Source organism: Aphis gossypii, chromosome 2 (genome assembly GCF_020184175.1).
Source record: "Aphis gossypii isolate Hap1 chromosome 2, ASM2018417v2, whole genome shotgun sequence".
Taxonomy (NCBI): Eukaryota; Metazoa; Arthropoda; class Insecta; order Hemiptera; family Aphididae; genus Aphis; species Aphis gossypii.
Genome location: NC_065531.1, coordinates 16,449,259 through 16,473,736, shown reverse-complemented (window position 1 = coordinate 16,473,736; position 24,478 = coordinate 16,449,259). Strand labels below are relative to the sequence as shown.

General features: G+C 26.0%; 2 protein-coding genes across 4 annotated transcripts; both read right to left on the bottom strand.

Annotated features, from left to right (window-relative positions):
- Positions 1 to 1,841: 1,841 nt before the first annotated feature.
- On the bottom strand, positions 1,842 to 7,639 carry LOC126550007 (uncharacterized). Its single transcript, XM_050200718.1, has 3 exons — positions 7,421 to 7,639; positions 5,845 to 6,141; positions 1,842 to 2,105 (listed from the first exon to the last, which is right to left on the bottom strand). The coding sequence occupies exons 1-3, from the start codon at positions 7,454 to 7,456 to the stop codon at positions 2,034 to 2,036; spliced, it is 405 nt and encodes a 134-aa protein (XP_050056675.1). The 5' UTR covers positions 7,457 to 7,639; the 3' UTR covers positions 1,842 to 2,033.
- A 3,508-nt stretch (positions 7,640 to 11,147) lies between these two features.
- LOC114130137 (uncharacterized) lies at positions 11,148 to 20,562 on the bottom strand. Of its 3 annotated transcripts, none has more exons than XM_050200717.1 (12): positions 19,754 to 20,562; positions 18,657 to 18,969; positions 17,873 to 17,973; positions 15,442 to 17,445; positions 15,286 to 15,375; positions 14,873 to 14,960; positions 14,510 to 14,820; positions 13,867 to 14,000; positions 13,368 to 13,520; positions 12,508 to 12,650; positions 12,236 to 12,445; positions 11,148 to 11,660 (listed from the first exon to the last, which is right to left on the bottom strand). In XM_050200717.1, the coding sequence occupies exons 2-12, from the start codon at positions 18,947 to 18,949 to the stop codon at positions 11,645 to 11,647; spliced, it is 3,543 nt and encodes a 1,180-aa protein (XP_050056674.1). In that variant the 5' UTR covers positions 18,950 to 18,969; positions 19,754 to 20,562; the 3' UTR covers positions 11,148 to 11,644. The 3 variants fall into 3 exon arrangements, with proteins under 3 accessions (XP_050056674.1, XP_050056672.1, XP_050056673.1); XM_050200715.1 differs by having other exon boundaries at positions 15,442 to 17,448; positions 19,754 to 20,561; XM_050200716.1 differs by lacking the exon at positions 19,754 to 20,562 and adding an exon at positions 19,413 to 19,684 and having other exon boundaries at positions 15,442 to 17,448.
- Between the last annotated feature and the right edge of the window lie 3,916 nt (positions 20,563 to 24,478).

Genomic DNA, 24,478 nt, shown 5'->3' with positions numbered 1-24,478 from the left:
ATATATGTTATGCTATTTTTTATACTACATTTATATAGGATCACATCCTCCCCCCCCCCAAAAAAAAAAAATATTACTTTTAATTTTTTAACAAACCTAAATATATTTTTAATTGCATAATCCGAAATGAAATATGCATTTCTAAACAATTTGATGTATATAAACAAAATACATATAAACTTATATTAATTATTATTTTTATTATATATATATATATATATATATACTTACAGCACTTACGCGTACACAACACGTTTAAAGACTAATTCAAATATATTAATTTCTAAATTGAAAAGACAACCCAAACAACGCTTCGTTAGATTTAAAAAATATATATTAACAGAATTCTATGTGAGTAATACTTACATTGAACAGAATAAACTTAACACATTTTTGATTTTGATTTTGCTTATTAGTTTTTCTCTAGTTGCTCTCCAGAAAATTTCAGACAAATTTTAAATGACTAGTAGATATAATAAGCTCATATAATATCATTATCAACTGCAACATTTTTTAACAATTATAATCTTCACTGTAGGCTCACATATGAATTTTATTATACCTAAAACTTATCAATAATTACATTCAATTTACAGTTATCTATATTATAACTTTACTTGCAATAATAATATAATATGTTTTTACTCACACGCAAATATTAGTATAAGTAACTGAAGGAAAAACATTAATACTTATTCCAAATATTTAGGTGAAAATGTGGAATAATCACTCTTAAGTTTTATGTAATCTTCTTAAAGGTCAATTACATATTTTTATTAAAAATGAACTATTTAATCTCGATCATAATGTAAGACGATAAGTACGAGCGTAGTAATACCTGCCATAGCGTAAGTATATAGACTATACAGACATTTAGCAAGATTTAAACACACAGAAAATATTATATATTTATAAGTACGCTGTGTGAGTGTGTGTACCTATAATTATTAAATAAATGATAGGAATTATTCGCAATATTCCAAACTCGTATAATTCCCACCTCGATGCCAACAGCTCTTATAGCTATAGCAATAGCCGACAGTGTAATTTAAGATGAGCACACGTAGGTATACGTCGACATCCCGTCAACGTAAATCTTCTTAAGTCGGTTATTATCGCCCATACACGCCGCACAATCCCTCCACACACCTACTCGCAAATACACAAATACTCGTACATTGCGGTACAAGTGGTACAAGTGAAATAAACTGTAGTTTTGCTCTTGTTGTATGCTGTATGTATTAAAGATTATAATGATGCCACTCTTTTTAGTATTGCTTAGTTATGAGAAGTGAAATGATATTACACTGAATTGAAAAATTTCCTAATTTAATTTACCTTAAACTAAACTAAAAATAAATAAATAAAGAGTTGATATAACACATTTGTATTTTTTTTTTTTATTTAATCAAATAACCAGGATGAATGGCATAAATTACGTTAATTGCGTAAAAATGTGTAATAAGTTGACTTAAACACAATTTTTCACACGATTATTAACAGAGTTATAAAATACCAATCACACTAATTATTATTCTTTTAAAATCAATACAAATACACCTAGGTATATTAAATAATTGTATTCCAAATTAAACAATTATACATTATATTGGATATACGTTTAAGTTTAACATAACAAAATTATTGAATAATAATTATATTATAATATATATTATACCTAATTAGTATTTATCATAATCTCGCTTTTTATTCGTAACAAAATTCTTAATATCATTAATATATTATAAGTATGCCCGTACGAGTAGTATGACTCGACGTTATCAATATTATCGAATATTTACAAAAATTATTTTTCACTAATAAAATAACAAATATATATATATAGGTTAACAGCAAAAGGTTTTATCTAAATTAATTTTATCACTAACCAATCTACATTGGTTTTGAACAATCAATCTTCATCAAGACCATTATACGGTTAGTTTTCACAATGGAAGGATTTGTACACGATCACGATGTATTTAAAACAATATTCACTTGAATTTACAGGAGCAAAATTCGTTTTGTTGAAATCATTGTTTTGTACGTAGGGGTTCTAAAGACTTCTTGATTACTAAAGATTTATTGGAAGCTTCTCCTGAAATCTGTAACAGAAAAGAAAAAAAAACCGTTTACAATAAAATTGTAAGTTTTATTGACACATAACGCAGTATAATAATATGCTCGTATACTCGTGTCAACAAGTTGTATGATCGCAACTCATTTTTTTCCTATTTCATGTCTTCTCACGTATATAAAAAAATGTAAGTTTCTTTTTTACATACATGACTAAAGTATCGTGAATAGAATGTACTAAGTCTTTGCAGGTGTTTTTAGTCGAAAAACATAATATGTGTTTGAAAAAGAGGTGAGAATAAACTTTTATTGTAATAATAATAACGGGATTCGTGACAAACAACAACTTAAACTCGCCATATGTTACCCTGTTTTCACCTGTTGAACGTCAATTTTAACCTTATTTAATGAGGGGGGTTGTTCACTCTAGTTATTACACATGTTAGGTATCGTCTTATGATAGTATATACTATCAGAATTATAGTTTTGTATATTTCTACTCCTTTCATTTAACCTATATTCATTAAAAATATTATGCGGTCACTGTAATATAAGAGGTACTTATATCTAGGTATTTATAAAATATTCATAATTATTTACGTCAATGAATTTTACAGACATAACAATGATAACACACATGTATCATGAACTTTATGCATCAGCAAATACAGCTAAATCAATATTTTATTTCATTATTGTTATATAATATACACAATATACATATATAATTTATGAAAACTCAAGGAAATAAGAAATCGAAATATATGCATTTAATTAGGCACTGATTTCACTATACATATACATACATGTTTTAATTAAGCATTTTAAACTTTTATTCTCAAATACGTATTATAGGTATTTTATGTTTGTACAGAAATATTATATTATATTATATTTACCCATTCGTTTGTATGTTATACCTACAGAATATGCATTAATAATACCTACTTTTAAATTTAATTTACTTATCATTATGCATTATTGTTTGTGTGATCGTTAAACATTTGTCTGAAAATTGCGATACAAAACTATACAGTACATACGGTGGAAAGTTATTCGTAAATGAATTGTTCGAAATTCACGTTATTGTCAGCTGACGGTAAACAAACATAAAAAAAAAAATTAAAAATTAATATTTCAAGGCTTAAAGTATGTATATGTTATGTATAGATAATACATAAATTCGATATTCATGTATATGTATATATATTATATAGTCTGTTATTTCATAAGTTGACCTCTCTCCTTAAATTAAAATTAAATTTATTATAGATTTTACCAATGGACTAATTACACAACCTTTCTGTGTACAGTTTTGACAGCACAAACAACTTACAATTGAGTATATAATCTAATTATAAAACTATATAGAAGATATTATTTTTGATAATACTTATTCACAAAATTAATATATTGATTATACATTTATTGTTTTCATAGATAAACTATTCACGGTTGTATTAAAGAACGTTAATTAAAAACAAATATTGACAAAAAACATTTTAAAATCCAAAATCACAACTATAATCACAATTAAGTCAAAATAAATTTACTTAAGTGAACACATTTTGGAAAAATATCTAGTAAGTAACAATAATATACATTTCTAATTTAAAAAGATAGTACATAACTATTATTTTTTTCATAAAAATTAGATTTAAATACTCGTTAATACTTTAAAAACTAATCATTAGTAACGTGGATTTTTTATGGTTATATTTTTATTAACTCGCCCTAAATGTGCGACTATGATTGCTTAGAATATTACTAACAAATTAACATATTGATTTAAAAATCAAATTGCACATGTATAAATCCTTAATTAAGCCTATGCGGACATATGGCCTTCAACTGTGGGGTAATGCTAAAAAACCCAATCTCAACAAAATACAAACCATTCAAAAAAAAAATCCTACGTTTCATCACCAATGCCCCATCATATATCTCTAATTTTATATTTTTTAAACTGCCTTCCCACCCAAATCCTCTTATATCCGGTCTAGCCACTCGTGCAATTCCTGGAAACCTACCACGGCGACTAAAAAAAAAAAAAACTGGTAGAGAGATCTTCTTAACGATTAACGAAAAAATAATAATAATAAAATAAAATATATTATACATATTTGAGCAAAAATGCGATCACTGGATGGTTTCTTCCCTCGCCCTATTCATGTTTTTTAAATTACTTTAGCACATATTATTATTATGACTTTGGGTATAGATTGTAATATTTCTAATAAAATTTAAAAATATCATTAAAATTAACAAAAGACAATTGCAATTGTAATTTATACAATACCTTATGTGGCCGTCACACCGACATTTTTTTCTCTGTCTATCTCCCACATAATATAGGAACTAATATATTCCGTATTTTCATGATAATGACTTTCTAGTCAATTTAGGGCAAAGGCACATACATACTTTATACAGAAGAGTATTTTCTATGCATTGATAGGATAGATTTTTAATACCTATTTACATTTTTGAATAAGTTATAAATGGTATTAAAAATAATCAAAATTTTTTTTAATTAAAGCATGTTTATACTTAAAAATATGTAAATTTAAAAATCTATTCGGCCAATGCAAAAAAGAAACATTCTTCTTTAAAAAATATATAATAAGTGCCTTTACTCTAAACTAAATCAGAGAGTCGTAATCGTAAAAATATGAAATATCTTTGTTACTTTATTATGTAAGTGATAGACAGAGAAAATATATTACACAATTTTGCTAATTATTCTGTATTTTGATGTCATATTTCTGTTAATCTTTTAAGTTTAATAAGACATTAAAGAAGTGTACATTTATAAATTCACCATGCTATTAGTTCATTATCATTTCATTTGATACAGTAATTAATTTCGTTCAAATTTTTAGTTTCAGCTGCATTAACTATTCTGATTGTTACAATATGCTAATATACTATATACTATATAGAAAAATTATTATGTTCTACAACATACTAATAATGTCAATGACACGACAATTAAAATTCTAAAACACATACGGTTCGAAATGTTTTTGTGTTTGCTCACAATATGCTATTCTGAATATATACGACGCCAATAAATCAATATCGCTAAAAAATAAAAATCAATGTATGTGAACAACTACAATAATTAAACGATGTTTTGATTAAGGTTATTATTTACAAATACTTTGTTTAGTTCAAGTCATCTAATTCGTTATTTTAAAAATTAATCTTCCAGAAAAAAAATCAAGTCTAAGTACACAATTGGTCCCAGCGATTGCGCCATATACTTTTTAATAAAAAAAAAACATTTTGCTTTATAATATAGATACATATTTAGATTAATATTCAGATAATAAAATCTAAAACGAACATTATCATTAAAAAAAATCTAATAAATCACCATTATTAGAAATTAGATTTACCTACTTCAAAACGACAAAAATTGAGCTGAATAATGTCGAGTACTATATTCACTGCTGTTAAAATTATACAAGTACTATGTAAATATATATTATATAAAGTATTGAGTGCACGAGTAAAACTCGATCGTCAAGTATTCGTACGCCTACGTCAACTTCAGTATAATATATACTCATTGCCTAAATCAGTAGTGTATAATATTGCAATATTTACATCTTTAACCTGCTCAAACGTTTCATCAAACTTTACATACTATGGAGATAATATACCATTGTCGCTATATCGTTGCAAATTTATCATTACGTAACACATTACAATAAAGATGATAATCAATAAATTATGATAATGATTATAACAATGTTAGCTCACCGTGATGTCCGTGTTCTGCAATTGGTTCACCGCTGTCGCCTCGCCAGTCTTGTAGGAACCCCGTCCCAAGCTGTCGATCAGATCCCGTCCACGGGGTCCGTGTTTTTTTTCGAACGATTCTCGAAATTTGGCCCCGTCACTGGGCTTGAACGCTATGTGACGCATCACAGGATTTACAGCCGGTTGTCCGTAAGCCCTGGCCATGAGGAAACCAAAAGGCGTGAGCCCTTCGGCTGGTGCCGCTTCTGTACCGCTCTGGCACATCATTAACACGGCGACCGTCGTCTGCAGCAATGTCTGCGAAATATTATAAATAGTTGATATTATTATATTATTACTAACTCCACGCTGATAAGTGTTACTGTACTGGGTAACTTCTTAAACAAGTAATCTCGTGTTATCTTTTTTCCTACTCTCCTCACATATTATGATGATTATTGTACCAGATCGAACATTTCTCAAATATTTATATTGATTTTAAGCTATATCCATCCTGATCTACGCACGCACCATTGCGTGGTATTGATTTATAAATTATTAAAATGTTGTTACATATTATGTACTCAATAATATAATAAAAATATTCAGGCATATAATGTAATAATATATGTTAAATATATATGTTTTTGTCAAAAATTCAAAATTCAATCTACCGTATTTCTTATAGACAAATTAATTACTAATTTCAGTATAAATATTATATAAAAATATTTTAAATATAGGCTGACAAGCCGACTTTATTCAGAATTGTTTTACCTTTGCATGGAATGATGTAGAATTCTTAACTGTATTAACACGTCTATTACAATGACCAGGTACAATTCAAATTATCTATACAGCTGAACGACCTTTTTTTTTTTTAATTATAATAACATATTTGTATATACACATAAAACACAAAATATTTTCATTAAATTAACTAAACGAATTTATAAAAAATAATAATACATTAAACAAAATAAAAGGGTTGATTTTTTTTGTGTTTCAAATATAAATTATTGAATAAAATATTTAAGATTTTAAAGTTTTGAACATTTATTATAAATTCTTGGATACCGAGATTATTATATATATTTAGTTATATCCTTTTATTAAAATAATAATAGCTACATTTATTTTTACTGAATTTCATTTTTAAATTGTAAAAGTTACATATTCATTAATACTTTTATAAAAATTGAAGTATAATTAAAAAAAAAAATCCTATAAGTAAAATCATAGATAACATTCTTAATTTAAATTTTGGTAATTGATAAATTCACTATAATATCAAAACTATAATAACACATTAGTAATCTTGGTTCTACTGAACTAATTTTTTTTTTTTTTTAATAATAATGAAATACCTAACAAAAATATAATATATTATAGAACAACGTAAATTGCAGTATTATTTGGTACTATTCATTGACTATTATACTTATAAATAGGTACCAATATCGAAAAAATGGAAACATAAACTTTTTTTATACGTTTTCTACTCACTATAGAAACTAAAACTGTGATTTATTATTGTTTTTTTTTTCAACAAATAATAATTATCATTAATATAAGTTATTATTAATATCCAACTTACCGATAATAAACTTGTGATCTGCATGGTTCCTGACATATGTGCAGAAGATCGCACTGGACTGTGTGCAGGAATCGTAAAAAGTGTATTTCCCACACCTTCCGATTCCCGTTTAGCTTACCATAGGTACTAATATAATATACATAAACTTCAGTGAAAGTGGTTTGAATTTCTCTCTCCGTATTTTCTTTTCTTCCTCGTAACATCATCATCATCATTATGTGCGTTAACGGTATTATAAATCGTTTACGCAACCTTGTTTATATAGTATACTTTTAACGCATGCGATTAATTATTACGATAAACCGTCTCATACGAATAATTATAACGTAACATAAAAACATACAATACAGTATAATATGTGCATTATTATAATTTAAAATAATTATTCGTTGTATGAACACCACAATATAAACTATGACGTGGGACGTGATCGACGAAAAATACATATAAGAATAACTGTATAATATTATATTATACCTACCTACTTTCGGCAAGGCAATTTTTTTTTTTTACAATTTATTCCTCTCTATATTATACAGTAGTTGTAGGCGTTTAAAAATAGATATATATTTTAGACAGCTAACATCGTACACGTCTGACATTTTGGATATATATACCTACTTACGCAATATACCATATTACGATATTACGTACATAAACGATGTATAATAATAATAACATTACATATTATAATATATAATCCAACGATGACGAATTTATAAATAGGTACAAAGTCGGCGTGTCGGGTATGCAATTTCGGTACACTAGTGTGTCGATTGGGGGTTGTTTCGCATGTCGATGATGTCGGGGCGAGTGGTAAATACGCATTCGATACAACAATACTAACCTAACGCAACTCGTATTTCCATTAAATGCAAAAGTTTAGCTCCGCTATACATTCGAAATTCGCCATACAGTGTCGTCGACGTCCTCGAAACTAAATTGTTCCTTGAAACGAAAACATATTCAAAAATAGTAATAGATGATGGCAATAAGTACTTCCTAAACGATTACAATCATAATACTATCATTCGCGCATTTTATAAGGAAACAAATATTAAATCACTTCCCGCCTATATAATCACACGTTCACACGTCACATTTATCAAAAACGTGTAACTAAAATTAAAAAAAATTAATGTAATTAAAAACTGTAATTGAAAATGTATGGGTACGTATTTTTGTAATATTGCGTAATAGAATGTTATTATAATTAATAATTTTATTAGTAGATACCTATTACCTATAGCAGATAAAAATAATTTCAAATGTGAAATGAAAGTATATGCGCAGTATGAGTAATTTAAAACGTGGCAAAAAAGGATGATTTTGTTTTTTATACATTAATTCGAGATACATAATATTATAATATATACAAAACTGTTATGTGACGAAAATAAAGGGAAATTTAAGAATTCTAAATTAGGTGTCTAATACGACTACCTATACGTAGTTTAAAATAATATAGTGGGAGGAAATATAGAAACTCAGCAATGTCATTGATGGTCCTTATAGTTGTTAGCGAATAACCCAATATAAGGTTTTTGGAGTATATCATTTTAAAAATTTTCTCCTATTATATTATTTTGTTATGAGTTTATGACTATACCTATATATATATATATAGTTTATTACATGCGCATTTAAGTACTTGAACACGAAACCGGACAATCTATAGATACCTAATAAACAAATATATATGATCGGTTTAAGTAACTGCATAGTTGACCTGTTTCATACCTATAACCTAAGAATATTATATATATAGTATATACTGCAGTTTGATCCTCCGTAATTTCCCGTTTTCCTATATCCGTCGTGTTATAGTTTAATGAAAAACGAGAAATCCTGGCGGACCACACTATGTATTTTAACCAAAATAATTGCAATTAGTTCTACTTTACGGCTTATTATAAAGGCATTGCGGACACCTATATTATATTATAATGATCGTTAATGAAACATGGGCACTTATGTAGGTATTATGAAATACATGGCAGCGGTTGACAGTGTTCTAAGTTTTTTAGAACGTTATGTAATTACTAATTTCAATTTATGAATATGGTATAGAAATAATAATTTTCCATTCATCTAATAATATATTTAAATATTTTCGAGATCATAATCATAATTAGAGAAAATAAATATATATATACTTAATATTATTTCATAGGTGTTAACTGTTAGTTTTTTTATTCCGGTTTTTATCCGATTATTATTTTATTACCTATATATATATATAATATATATTTTATATCATCTAATAACTATTAGATATTTCTATAGCATACAGAAAAATTCCAAATTTATTATACGTTTGCCGATCTATATAGGTAGTACAGGTAGTATAGGTATTTACATTTACACGGCTGAAATGAGTCATATTACTACTGTTTAACTACATGTTGTGACACGAGATTATTAGGTATATAGAAACGATTTGTTCGTGCCTCGATATTCAATACCTGCCAGGTTTTCTTGCATAGTCATGGGTATATAATAGTAACTAGTTACAAAAAATTAAAAGTAGAATTAAGGTTTTTATTTTTTTCCCCCAAACTGTTACAAAACAACTATTTTTAAGTACCTACAAAAATATAATATTTTAAGTTACCTAATAATTATCATAAAAGTTAAAAAAAATGATTAGTTTTTCCGAATGAACTACTTAATAACTATTATGATACCTAGTTATGTTTAACAATTAGGTACTTACATTTTCGATAAATTCTTTTAATATAATTTTTATCAATCATCAACTCCTTTTATTACCCAGTAATACTATCAAATTTCCTTCCACAATCGTCAATCATCATTATCTGAATTATAGTAACCGCTCACTCATGTTTGTCACACATAGATACTCTAAAATATAATTATATACCTAATATATCAAATATATTATATGTTTAAGACTTAACTTGCACATTTTAAAACCATTACAAAATAAAAATCTGTTGAAACAATTATTTTAATAAATAAAAAAAAAACTTTAAAATTATAATCCATAGTCCATATTATTCACTGTATACTTACTACATACCTGCAATCAAATCAAATCAATTTCAATTATGACTTCTGCGGAATTTTTAATTAAGTTTTAGAAGTTTGTTTGCCAACCTTCAATATTTTTCTCATCATTATGTGGCCTCCTGTACAGATACAAACACAATTTTTAATTTTAACTATGTACTAACTTTCAATAATAATAATTTTTAAATTTTACTCAATGCGTTTCTCAAATCTTAATAGATTACTATCTAAATATGCTGTATGGATGGTTCACTTTACGTAAAACACTCATCATTATTTCAAAAAACTAATATTTTTGTAAGTATAAATCTTAAATAGTTTTAGGTCATTATAAACAATAGGTAAGTACCTATTTTTAAAATAAATTTAAGTGTTTTTTTTTTATTTTTCATTAATTACAACAACATGCATTTTTAATTGCTTATTCAAAAGTAGAATATTTTTTGGAATACCTACCTAACTACTTCGATGTACAAAACTTATGGTTATTCTTTTCTAAATCACAACATAAAAACAAAATCAAAAACTGGTTCAACATTTTCCCACTGCTTTTCGTTAGTTTGTTCTCAATTATTGAGAAAATTACTGATTTTTCTATTTTTAACTATTTCAAACAAAGTATCAACTCCCGAAGTAAACACTTAACTTTATAAAACCAATACATTTTTCATTACACTCAAAATCTAAAATCATATTACAAATTAAAAAATATATTATACGACAAATTTATACTTTTTTATTTTTCTTTGGTAGTATTCAGTTAAAAAAAAATAGGAGATAACACAAAATAATTTAAAAAATAAAATAATAATTAATATCAATTAAGTAAAAATATCTTGCCATAAATAATTATTAATATAAATCAATGAATATAATAAAATTTTATAATATTTCAAACTGATATTATTGAACTATAAAACGAAAAATAAATAATTTGAATAACAATATTAATTCCATACTACATTAGTACAGTTGACTGTCTTCCAATGTGTCTAGTCTGAACCTAATTCCACTTGAAAGATGTTGCAATTTCCAATATTGCTATTATCTTGTCTGGACTGCTGTTTAACTAGGACAAAGTTTGTGGCACTTGAAATTCCAAAACTCTCAATTAAATAAGAAGAAACCAGAAGTATTTGTACTTCAACGATTCAACAAATTATGTCATATTGCCAAGTAAGCAAAATATGTTCATTGCTTTTTATGCCTAAAAAAAAAAAAACATTAGGGCATTTTTATATTATATTACTGATAAAATTTAATAAAATAATAAAAAAACATTAAATTATTATAATAATTGAAACAAAAAACTCTGCTGTTAAACCTATTTTTTAAAAAAAAATACAAATCATATATTATTACATACTAATATGAATAGACATTTTTCAAACTTATCAAAATTGATTTTAACGAATTTGAATTTATGAATGAATACTAATTATATTATAGTTGAAACTCAAATCTTAATTAACATTTGATTACCATAGTCCATAATTATGATAATTATTTTTATTTAAGTTAGTAAATATAAATGTAACATTTTAAAATACTATGATTTAACTAAAAACATATTAAATATCTAATAACGGGACTTTTATAGATTTTAAAATAATAATTAAATTATTGTTCATATAGAGGGTGGTACTAAATGGCGCTTTAATAATATAAATTATACAAAAGCATAATAAAAAATGATACATTCCAATACATTAACAATATCCTATAAAGAAAATTTACTTGACAAAAACATTAAAATAGTTTAGTGAAGAAAATTGTTTTTACCTTATTAAATTCAATATTAAATCACTTTCAGCAAAACTTTTGGCACTATTAAAAGATAATATTACATCTTTCAACTGTTCCAGTTTTGAAAGGCCGTTATTATGTAGAACTGTGTCAGTCTTTTTATAAAATACTGATAAAAGCATTTTATCTAACACATAATGCAGCCAATATATGTTTGTAGCTGGTTTGAAAGATTCCCATCGATCACTACATGAAAATAATTTAAAATGTAATTAATTTAGATAATAAAGTATAAATATAATGCTTACTTAGTTTCTTTTCTCATCATACGATAAATATCAAATTGATAGTCACCAACCGAAGTAAATAATTCTGTATCTTTAGCAAGATCATTGTATACATGTTTAGAATTGTATGTCATTCTACTTAAGGTAAAATCAATTATTGTTATCTGCCAAAATAAATGTATAGTTTATTTTATTGTAATCAGGGGTTTTTAATTTTTAGGAGTAAGTAAAGCAATTTTTGTAAGCCATTCAACAATTTTGAATACTAAACATAAAATACACAATAAAAATAAATTGAAGAAATCATTCAAAATTCAAACAAATTCACAAGCTCTCAATTTAATAGACTGTATTTACTTCAAACTTATATAAATTTGAAAGCCTATCAGTTTCCACATTGTCACCATAGAATATTACTCTATGGCTATTACTCTAAAACAGGGGTACATACAGTCGATCACGATTGACTGGTCAATCTTTTTATGAATATGGAACTTGCAGAAAACCAATGCTACTTATCACATTGATAAATTAAAATTTTTTCCTGTATTATTATTATATCAATATTTTAATTGTTATTATCATTATGAAAACAATAAATAATTATTCATTGTAGACCCGTCTTTTATTTTTTTGCTTATCAACCTAAATGTCAATCACTAGGGATATTTCAAATTTAGGTTTGAAAGTTTAAGCCCTGCTCTAAAAGAATAATCACTGTCCAATGCACGAGACATGTCTGTAAAATTAACTTATTATCAACTAGACTATTTTCATCATGAGTAAAACTTTAATTCAATATGCATTCTACACTAAGAATATATTTATGTAAGGTAGCCATGCAATCCCTTTTATTTTTTGTAAAATAACTAGTTATATACCTTAATTCCCCGTGACGGTACATTGTAATATTCCCCATCCAATTTGTAAGATATATTCTTGTTTGAACATTTTTTTATTAAAATGTTACCAATGTGTAAATCACGGTGTTCAAACTTGTATACTTCCTCCGCTACAGCTAACCCAAAAACAATCTAAAAAAGAATAACCATATAAGTTAAAATAATTCTATAAATCATAAATTGAAATTGGATATTATACGAAATGGCCTGAAAAATGAATAATTAATTATCTTAAACATATTATTCATGTTATGTTACATAAGTAAAGCACACTGCTAGATAAATGTTAATGGATGTTTTGTTTAAAAGCTATTTATATTAGAATAATTGTAACTATTATAATTTCGACTATCAAGAAAATTATAATACACAGCATTTTATTATATAATATTATACAATAATAAAGAGATTTTAAAATATGTAATTATTTTTAATTTAAATGAAGTTAATGAACAATAACATGTTTATTATAGCATACCTGTAGAAATGCAAATAATGATTGATCTGCAGAGTTGAAAATAAAATTTTCTACATCAATACCACCATTTTCCATTTCCAAAATCATGAAAATTTGATCCTTTGGCAATATGTTAGGATTATCATTATCAGAACCTGATTTATAACACAAAATTAATATATTATTAAATATAGATACTTTAATGATATTAATAATTATTTTTGAGCAATATGACAAATATATTTTTTAATTTATAAAACATATTTAGTGATAAAATTAATATTGGATAGAAAGCAGGGGTTTTCAATTTATGTGTTAAGAATCTCTGAATGTTGCCAATTATTAAAGGAACAATGTTCTCATAGAAAATAAAAATTTGTTTTTTTTATTTTTATTATTATTATTATTGTTATAGAAGTCGTTTAAATTGTTTTCAAAATTAGAAGAGCCGTGGACTGAAAAAAGTTGAAAACCTCCTGGTGTTTATGGTATATGACAAACATTTTTTTTTTATTTTTTGTTTCAATTGGTCTTCATATGTTTGCTACCTCCCAACAACAAATATAGTTAGTTATTCCATTGAATAAACCAAAAATTATATTATATTAACATTAACTGATTTCTCAACATAAATTAATAAATTTCAATGATTATTAAAAATTACCTTTATCATTATCATATTGTTGCCAATGATTAATCAAACTATTAGGATATTTTCCTTGAACACAAGAAACACGCTTGAGTTTACAAAATGAACTGGTTTGATTCAAATTACTTTTATTCCACAACTTATTCAACTCTACAGCTATTACAATTTCACTGTAGACTTCAAACATTTTCTTCTGTTCCTCGCCATTAATATTCACTTCACCTTCTACAGGAATGATTTTGACAATAGTACATCGATATCCATTTGAATAACTAAATACTTCACCATATACACCTTCTCCAACTTTTTTCCACTTATTTGAACACCTTAACATAAAAATGCTATAATAATATACTAAAAGACTAACATCATACATACTTTGGATTTAACCACGATTCAAAAGATATTAATTCTTGTTGATTGCACGCTTCGAAAATATAATTTTTGGCTTTTTGATTTTCAAGATCTATAACAAAAATTAACGTTTAATTTTTAAACTCACATTACTTGACATTTTAACTATTTATTATACATAAGTTTTGAAAACACATGATTATTATGATTACAAATAATCAAGTTTAATTCTAAATTTTATAAATAGTAAAAATTAAATTGGATAATTAATTAATTATAATATTCATTTTATTTTTCTTAATGGTTTACAGTTTAACATTAAAATGTTAGCAAACTACATTGGAATTAGCTTATAGAAAGTAATCTTGTTAACCACACATAATTTTATAAATTATACTTAACATAAATACAACTAAAATAAACATATTAATAATTACCAACAGAAGTTTTATGCAAGTTTTGATTGGTACTGCTCATTGAATTTTTTAAAACATTGCTTTGATCTAAATTTTGATGAATACTAGTATCTGCAAATAACAAAATATATTAGAGTTTATAGCATTGAAAAACTAATTTAACCTCATGAAAATTACTTATGTATTGTTGTCGTAATATGTCATCGACTGTATTAGCCCATTTTCGACCTTTGGTTAAATTTATAGATTGGTCCATATTTCTATCCATAAAACTTCGAACAATGGAAATAGAACGGCGCCACTTTTTACCAGGTTCTAAATGAAAAACTGTTGTATTTTGTTCTGGCAAAATGGTCTCTAATTGAGTGGATTCTACAATAGTATCCAAATTTTGAAACCGAGTAGCATATCTCCGCCGCGGCATAATGACAGACAAATTTGATTCATTGTTTTCTAATAAGTCATTTGATACACTATTAGAAATATTTATCTGATTTTTAGTATCGGTTTTTTCTGAATCAATACATTTGTTATTGGATAAATTTGTATGCCTACATAACTCGTCATTATATTTTGAAATATCTTCTTTAGAATAACATACACTGGATGTTTTCAATTCAATACTATTGTCATTCAATAATAAATCATTATCAGCATTCTCTTTATTACAAACCACATCTGTACAATTTTGTTTATAAATAACAGTATCTTGTTCCAAACTAGATGAACTTTGCAAAATAGAAGAAGAATTATTTGATATATCATGTTTGTGGTTTGATGTATCATGAGACATACATATTGTATGATCAAATTCTTCAGATAAATTTTCCTCTTTAATAGATTTATCGTACTGCTCAATTGTATCAATTATAATATCTGAAAACTTGCTTGTAACATCTAATAATTCCTGAGATTCAGAATTTGGTGAACAACATACAATTTGATAATCATCAGATGGATGTCCAATGTTCTCATTAAATGATATTAATGAAGTTTTATTATTTTGAGGGTATGAACTATGCTTATTATTGTCTATTCTGTCAAATACTTCTAACAATCTAAAATCAAGGGGGTCTGCAGATGACATTTTTGAATAGTCCTGGCTTAAACTGTATGAATTATTCAAAATTGATTTTACCTTATTCTGTACTATGGGGGTTGTATTCATACATGAAGATGGTGTTTCATATTGATTTAGTTGAAATAATTTATCATCTTCATTTTTGGGTTTATTGATGGAAGGTTTATCATTTAAACTATTTACAGATACATCATCAACATTTGGTAACCTACAGTTCTCATTTTCTTTACTTTCATCAAGCACACTATATGATTCACACAAATCATTTACAGATTCAGAGTGTTTAGACACATATTTATCACATAACACATATGATTGATTTTGTTGAGACTCCTCGATAGTTCTGTCCTTTATATTGTCAATAGTTATAATGCTATTCTTTGCATATGGTTTAGAACGATTTAAAGACAAAACACTACGATTTTCTTTTCCAGATGAACTCTTATTGAAATGTTTTAAAGATTTAAATGATATGTTATTTAAATCGGATAATGGTAATGATTGCTTCTGTTGTTCTAATGGCTTCAGTTGTTTAGTTTCATATGTTAAAACTGGTTCTAAATCACTACTACTCTCTATGTGTTCCTCTAAAATTAAAGTATCTTGATTTCTTGATTTTTCTAAAGTAATAGTTTCTTCATCACCAAAAATATTCATTACTTTATGATACCAATTTGAATTTTCTTCTTTTGGAGAAGGATTTTTTTTTTTTTTAATTTTAAACAAACTGCTAGAATTGTTTAAAAGCTGGTTGTTAGATATACTATTTTGTGAATATTTGTTTAATGATGGATATTTCCAACTAGATATTTGAACAGACTGATCAAACGGGTTGTTATATTCATCATTTATGTTCATTAAAATATTAGAACTATTTACACGTGAATTTTCTTGATTCAAGAAAAGTTCTGAAGAATTAAGAGTATTAACAGCATGTACCAGATTTCTCTTTGATTTAATTTTTTTTCTTTTCTTTGAAGAAATACTATTGAATTTGTTACCATAGGCTAACATCATAGATTTTTGTAATGGTGTAGAACATTGTTCTTGGGGTAAAATACGTTTGGTTTTTAATTTTTTGATTGAAACTGGTGTAACTCCTGCTAGAAATATAATAATTAAGTTTATTAAAATCATTAAAATTTTCAAAATTTATAAATACTGTATCACTTTGTTCTCATAAATACATGTTGAAAATAAATTAATAAGATATTAAAATAAATATTTATCTATTTATCTATTTTCTTACCAAAATAAAATCAAACTTAAGCAATTAATGCAAAATCAAACATTTAATACTATATCATAATTTATGAGAACTTATACGGGTATAATAATAAAAGTAAAATATCTATATTCTATAAAGAACAACACTTTAATTTGATGAATATCACGTGTGAGGTATTATAGTCAGTTACTTTAACTAGTATGCTATAAGATAAATAAACTATAATCAAATTTTTTAAGTGCTTATAAAATAACTGTATAGTTTATTTCAATTGTATTCAAGTATATTGTATTTCATACCTTTTGAACTATTCGTAATATTTAATTTTTTCTTTTTTTGAGTACTTTTCAACAACATATTTTGCTTGTTATATTTACTATCTAAATTGTGTTCTGTATACCTAAAACACAAATTGAAATATAGTTATATTTAATGGTAAATACCTTTGTACAAATAATTCAACCTAATTATTATTATTATTTTAAATGCAACTGACAATAACAATATAAAAAATACAATTTATTATACCAATTACCAACCATACAACCATATAATTGCCTCGTTTCATTATAAAACAATTAAAATAACCAATGAGTAAATCCATGGCATGTGTGATGCATACCATCTCGGGCCGGCAAATAGTTAAAATATTACTATTACATATATGTATTGGGAGCGAACGTTACTTACTCTCAATTATGTTACCATATATATATTATTTTTATTATTAGATATAAATTCTTTTACTTTTTTATATTAATACATTAATTATATAATAAATTTACGATAATTTCATCGTGAACCACAAGTTGACTACCCCTGGTATATAATACATAAAAAAAATTCATGGTACGCTCAGAAACAAAAAAAGGTAATCTTTGGCATGTAGTGTTCAAATAATTGGCCACCCCTGGTATAATCAATAGATTAAATAGATAATAAACATGATTTATTGTAATATTACTAAGATGTATACAAGACTTGTATACATCTTAGTAATATTATATTGACTTATTCAATAAAATAGTCTTAATAGTTTCAAAACATATTTTTAATTTTATATATAAATAAAACATAACTTACCTCTTTTTTGTACCAGAATTATTTTTATGACTATCCAAAGTACAATGTAATTTCATTGACCATCCACTAATCGAATTCTTTTTTTTTTCATTTTTTTTTTTATGTTCAGATGGCATATAGATAGAAACCGTACTAACTGATTCAGGTGAAATAAATGTTGTTTGTGGAATATCCTCAATACCCAAACATTTGTCAAAATCATCATTCCACAATGAATTTTGTCCAATAAGTTGGGTGCGTCTAGGTTTCCCATAAGTCTTCACAAATTTAGAATTATTTAATCCCTGATCCATTTTATTAGTTTCTTAAATTGCTATAAAACAAAAATGGATATACATATATATTGTTGACGATTATTGTTCATTAGGTAGTAGATCATAATATATACATTAATATCAAGTATAATAAATTTATGTGTTGTTAAATTTTTAAAACAATTTTTTTTTTTTTTAAACGATATGAAGGACCTGAAACAGTGAGTTATATGGGAAACAAGAGAAATTTGGTGGTAGGTACTGTATACCTACCTTGTCTCATATAAGAATAACATCAGATAGAGGAAATTGAAGATAGGCAATATTGTTATTTCATTAATACAATTATTTACCTTAAATTAATGAATAAAATGTCTACTTAAGAGCTATTAGATTAAATATGTTAAAATAATAAATACATGATAGGTACCTATATAAAATAAAATGTATTACATAATTTTTATCATTATGATGTTTTTAATGCACATACTTGGTTACCTACTTTTATCACATTGAGTTCTGAGCCTTGGTAATGAAAATAAAAACTTTAATACATAGGCACATTAAAAAAATGGTTTTGTAATTCTTATTACACCAAAAGTTTGATTTGGAACGTTTTACACATTTTTTACAGTTTGATTTGGAACGTTTTACACATTTTTTACACAAAAATGCAGTGCCGTTCTATTGTATCACATAAAGATAAAGGAAACTATATTTTAGCAAAAAATTAATCTCAATAACAACCATAAAAATTAAAAACATCACACAAGTCAATAAATAGTGATATTACACATATTAGTTTAAAAAGCATACGATTAAATATTACAGACTTAAACTTACCGATTAATCAAATTTCGGAAAAATAATATTATCATAATTCGAATCCAATTCGCCGAGTGCCTGCATCCTGCGATCAAGACTTTACAATATAATGATTAACTAGCGCATTTGATGACGTTAGAACCTGTCGACTGTCACAAAACAGTAATAAGAAGAATTTTCAAAGAGAATTAAATAAAAGAAAAATTGCGGACTGAAATCTAGAAGCAGAAGATGCAAGATACGAAACGTTCAAACTTCAAATATTAATTCAAAACTCAATTTTCAACGGACACTGATAAGTGATAACTGAAAATAAAAAAATTACACCTCGGTTTATGGTATTTAGCTACTATCACGGACTACTATATTGAAATCCTCGGAAGTGAAGCGTCGTCTAGTGGCGCTATCGTGTGGCCAAGTATCATAATATTCCACATTACATATTATTATTATTAATTATTATAATTTTAACATGTATTTGGATAAAATTATGTAGTGTAACATTTATTAATAATTTATATGATTTTAGATGTATAATACCACAGAATAGAATAATACTAAAACCAAGACATGTACAATGGACTATGATAGTAGCACTTGAGTTGTGTCAAATAAGTATGACCATAGCTAAATATATATTTTAGCCATGAGTACGACGTTTGTTCTTTGGTACGACTACTACCACAATTTCATCAATTTTATTAATCATTAGGTACTGGTCTGTTATCGCCCCGCCAATTACGAATGCGGCGATTTCGAACATATTATTTTATTCATACCTACAACAATTACCTATCGCTTTAGGTTTTATTAGTTTAGGTAATTTTACGGTACTTATCGGTTATCGCGAATACCTAACAAAAAATATGACTGCGCGTGTTTCGGCACTCGTCGCTACGCTCCGCACAAATCGAAAATATCCCTCGACTTGCTATGCGACGCCACCTCAAGTAGGTCACAGGGTAATCACTGCCCATATACTACGACATAATTTACCCTGTGACTGGGATTTGTGCGGAGCGTAGCGACGAGTACTGAAACACGCGCAGTCACATTTTTGACTTTTTTCTGAATTTTTAATATTTCTTCGGGCGGTTACATTTTTTGTTAGGTAGTCGCGATAAGTACCGTAAAATTATCTAAACTAATAAAACAAAGCGATAGGTAATCGCCGCGTTCGTAATTGGCGGGGCAATAAAAATTTTCGTTCCCGTGGCGGGGCGATAACAGACCAGTACCCATATTTATTTATAGCCATGGTCTAAAAATATAGGAATAATATAATAAAATTGGAAATTCGAGGAAAATGATAAATGAAGCATAAGCAACAAGCCTTCTCATGCTGTGTATTATTTATGAACTATTTCCCGCATTTTTTTTTTAATGGTAAAAAAAAATAACTTTTAATTCATTTTTATTATATTAAAATCATATTTAAAATAAATATCGTGCTAATCCATGGTTATTACTGATCAAACGTGATTTAGAATGACAGGTACCTAATGATTATATAATAATATGCTTATATCGGTTTAAACTTTAAACCATGAACATAAAATAGTACCTAGGTATAGGCTGTAGTGGCGGATAGGGTATTTAATAAGCTACGTATTTCCTGGTAAACCAATTGAATGTGAAAGCTGACTCTCAAGATACTTTGGAAAAATTAAAATAATAATAATTTCACAGCTGGGTAAGTAGGTTTAGACTATAAACCACAACGGTCTAAACATGATTTAGTCGAGCAATGGATCATGAAAATGTGAAATACAAATACCTATAGTATTATATCGTAGTGTCAATACGCTACATCCAACTTGGATAATCCAAGTAATATTGGGGAAAAAAGTACCATACATTTCCTACTAAAACTGAGTACAGAGTAATACTATACAAATACAATATAATAAAGCTGAAAAGTTTGTATGTTTTTTATTTAAACGTGCTTATCTCTGGAGCTACCGAATATGAAAACTATTTAATATTTTTATTTTTTGTATTCAACAGCTAAATTTTTAGAAAGGTTATTGACTAGCTAATTAACATCATGATAACATAAATCTCTTTACTATGATGCTATAATTCTTAAAAACATGGCAAAAAGAAAAAGCCAAAGAGAACGCTAAACAAAAACAAAGTACCAATATTTCTAATGTCTGTTAATAATGAAATAGGTTTTAAATAGTCCTAAAAGAGATGTCATTTTTTTGAAGGCATCGAAATGTATGAGGACAGCAAATCAATAACATTAAAATAATATATTATGGATTGTATTTTAATATTCATTAGATATTATGATAGAAAGATATTTACATTAACTAAACACCATAAACAAAAAAGAAAACGCCACGTTGAAATAAAATATTAAAACTAGGTAGTTTTGAATTTATGTAGTTTATAGTGTTAGTTGCGCTCAGTAGAATCAACTTTACTATATTAGCGTGTAATTAATTCAACTTAAATAAGCTTTAAGTATCATCTGTGAAATATAGATACCTATGAGTCTTTTTAAATTATCATATTGTAATATATAGTATAATAATATAATATATTTTATTATATTATTTATTAATTTATTTATTTTTTAATTATAATATTTGGTACTCGTAGACTGCATCAAAATTGAAATATTATAAAAGGATTAACATATGAATATGCCCAATGTTTTAAACTTCAAGTTTGATGATAGGTTAGTTCACTCTAATATTAAAGTTTTAATATTAAATATAAAACTTTAATTTTGCTGGACACAAATTTGATAAATTGCACGTGGAGCATAAAGTATTACTCAATGACAAGGTCAGAGAGAAAACTAATAGTGAGCTTACATTCTTTCAAAGTATAATAAAACCAAATGGATGTAAACTAATTAGTCATAATATTTTTTTTTTTGTGTATTATACTGTAAAATGAGTAAAATATTTATAATATAATTAAATGCAGGCACGGCGCCAAGGGGAGGCAAGGTGGGGCTCTAGCCCCCCCAGAAAACAGATCAGCCCCTTCGCCAGCCCCCCCACTAAAAAATATATACGATAGATATTGTGTAAAATATCAATATTTAGCTTATATAATATATTTGTCACAACTAAACAAATTGAAGAATAAATAAATTTATTATTTGTTTAATAAGGAAAAAATTTACTACAATTTCAATAAAATGTGTTTTGAAATTTGTAAAATAAGAAAAAATCTTTTATTTATTTTTTATTACCTTTATTGAGTACTAATTACTAGATGAAAATGAACAAATAAACGTATCCCAAATCATTGTATTATGTTGTTATATGATACGAAAATATTTATATTTCATTAAAATAACCTCAGTATTTGTTGAAAAATTTTAGCCCACGTAAAAAAAATATTTGCCCCACTCTGCCTCCCCTGGAAAAAAATTCTAGTGCCGTGCCTGATTAAATGTATATCAACAACGCAAAATGTGCAATAGTCATGCACATACTGTGTTTTAATGTGTTAATTGACATTATTTATTTGAAAAATAAATCGAAAAAAAAAATTTTAAATGTCTTTATATAGCTTAAAAAGATACACGTTATTTCTTGTCAAGAAAACAAAAATATAAATATTCAGTAAAAATGTCAAGTGTACATTTATTAATAATTCATGCAACAATTATTTACATAATTCCTAAGTTATGTTTACACTTTAATAATAACAATTAAATCAAGAAATGTTGTAATTAACGATACTTACATTTAAATATAAGTTGTTGGTTAACAATTCAAGACATTTTAAGCATTCCAAAGGAAATGTAGTAATTTTCTAAATTATCATCATTAATACAGTGTCAACTCGGTAACTATTACTAAGTTTTAACGATTTCGAGTTATCAAAAACCTTTTTTTTTTTTTTAAATAAATTAATTTAGCAGTATTTAATGTAAATTAAATAAATAAATATACCTACATATTATTTTTATAGAATTGGTGAAAAGGTTATTGTTTATTTTTTATTTAAACACTGTTCTTTATTCTATTTTCTAAATAATCAAATGGTTTAAATAAATTTCCCATACCTTCATGGTCTCAATATATTTACGTTATTTTTCTGAAGCAAGTGTGTCGCTTTTTTTACTAAGGTTCTATTTACGGGTCGTCGGTTTCTTTCTCATTGTCCAATATATTGGAGACGATATCGTGTTATACATAGTATAACTATAGACCTTATTATAAGGTCTATGAGTATAACACAGTTGCTATTTTTTTTCTACATGTATCTATTTAGTTCTAAATTAAGATAAGAAAATTCGAGACATCCAAATCTTGTTTAATTAATTTTCGAGTTGACAAGATTATTTTAACATTAAATGTTATTATTATTTGAAGGAGAATTTTATTTATTCGAGTTATCAAGGTTCGAATGTCGAGTCATCGAAAGTCGACTATAGTACTTAATATATTATGTATAATAATACATAGTTACACAATTTGCCTCCAAAAAAAAGTATTGCCACTGAGAAAACGTATAATCTCTATCATATAAGTTAGGTAATAAATAATAATATAATATAATATAATATAATGTCATCTACTCACTTTTTATATAGTTTAGCCTATAATATTCTCAGTAATTATAATTTTGTTGATTTGAAAAAGGATTTAAAACACAAAACACATGTTAATATACAAATAGAATGGTACTTACTACTTACCGAAAATCTTGTCCAAATGAATTATAGTTATTTTAAAAGGTACCCATAATAATTGTTCTTTATAAATGGTT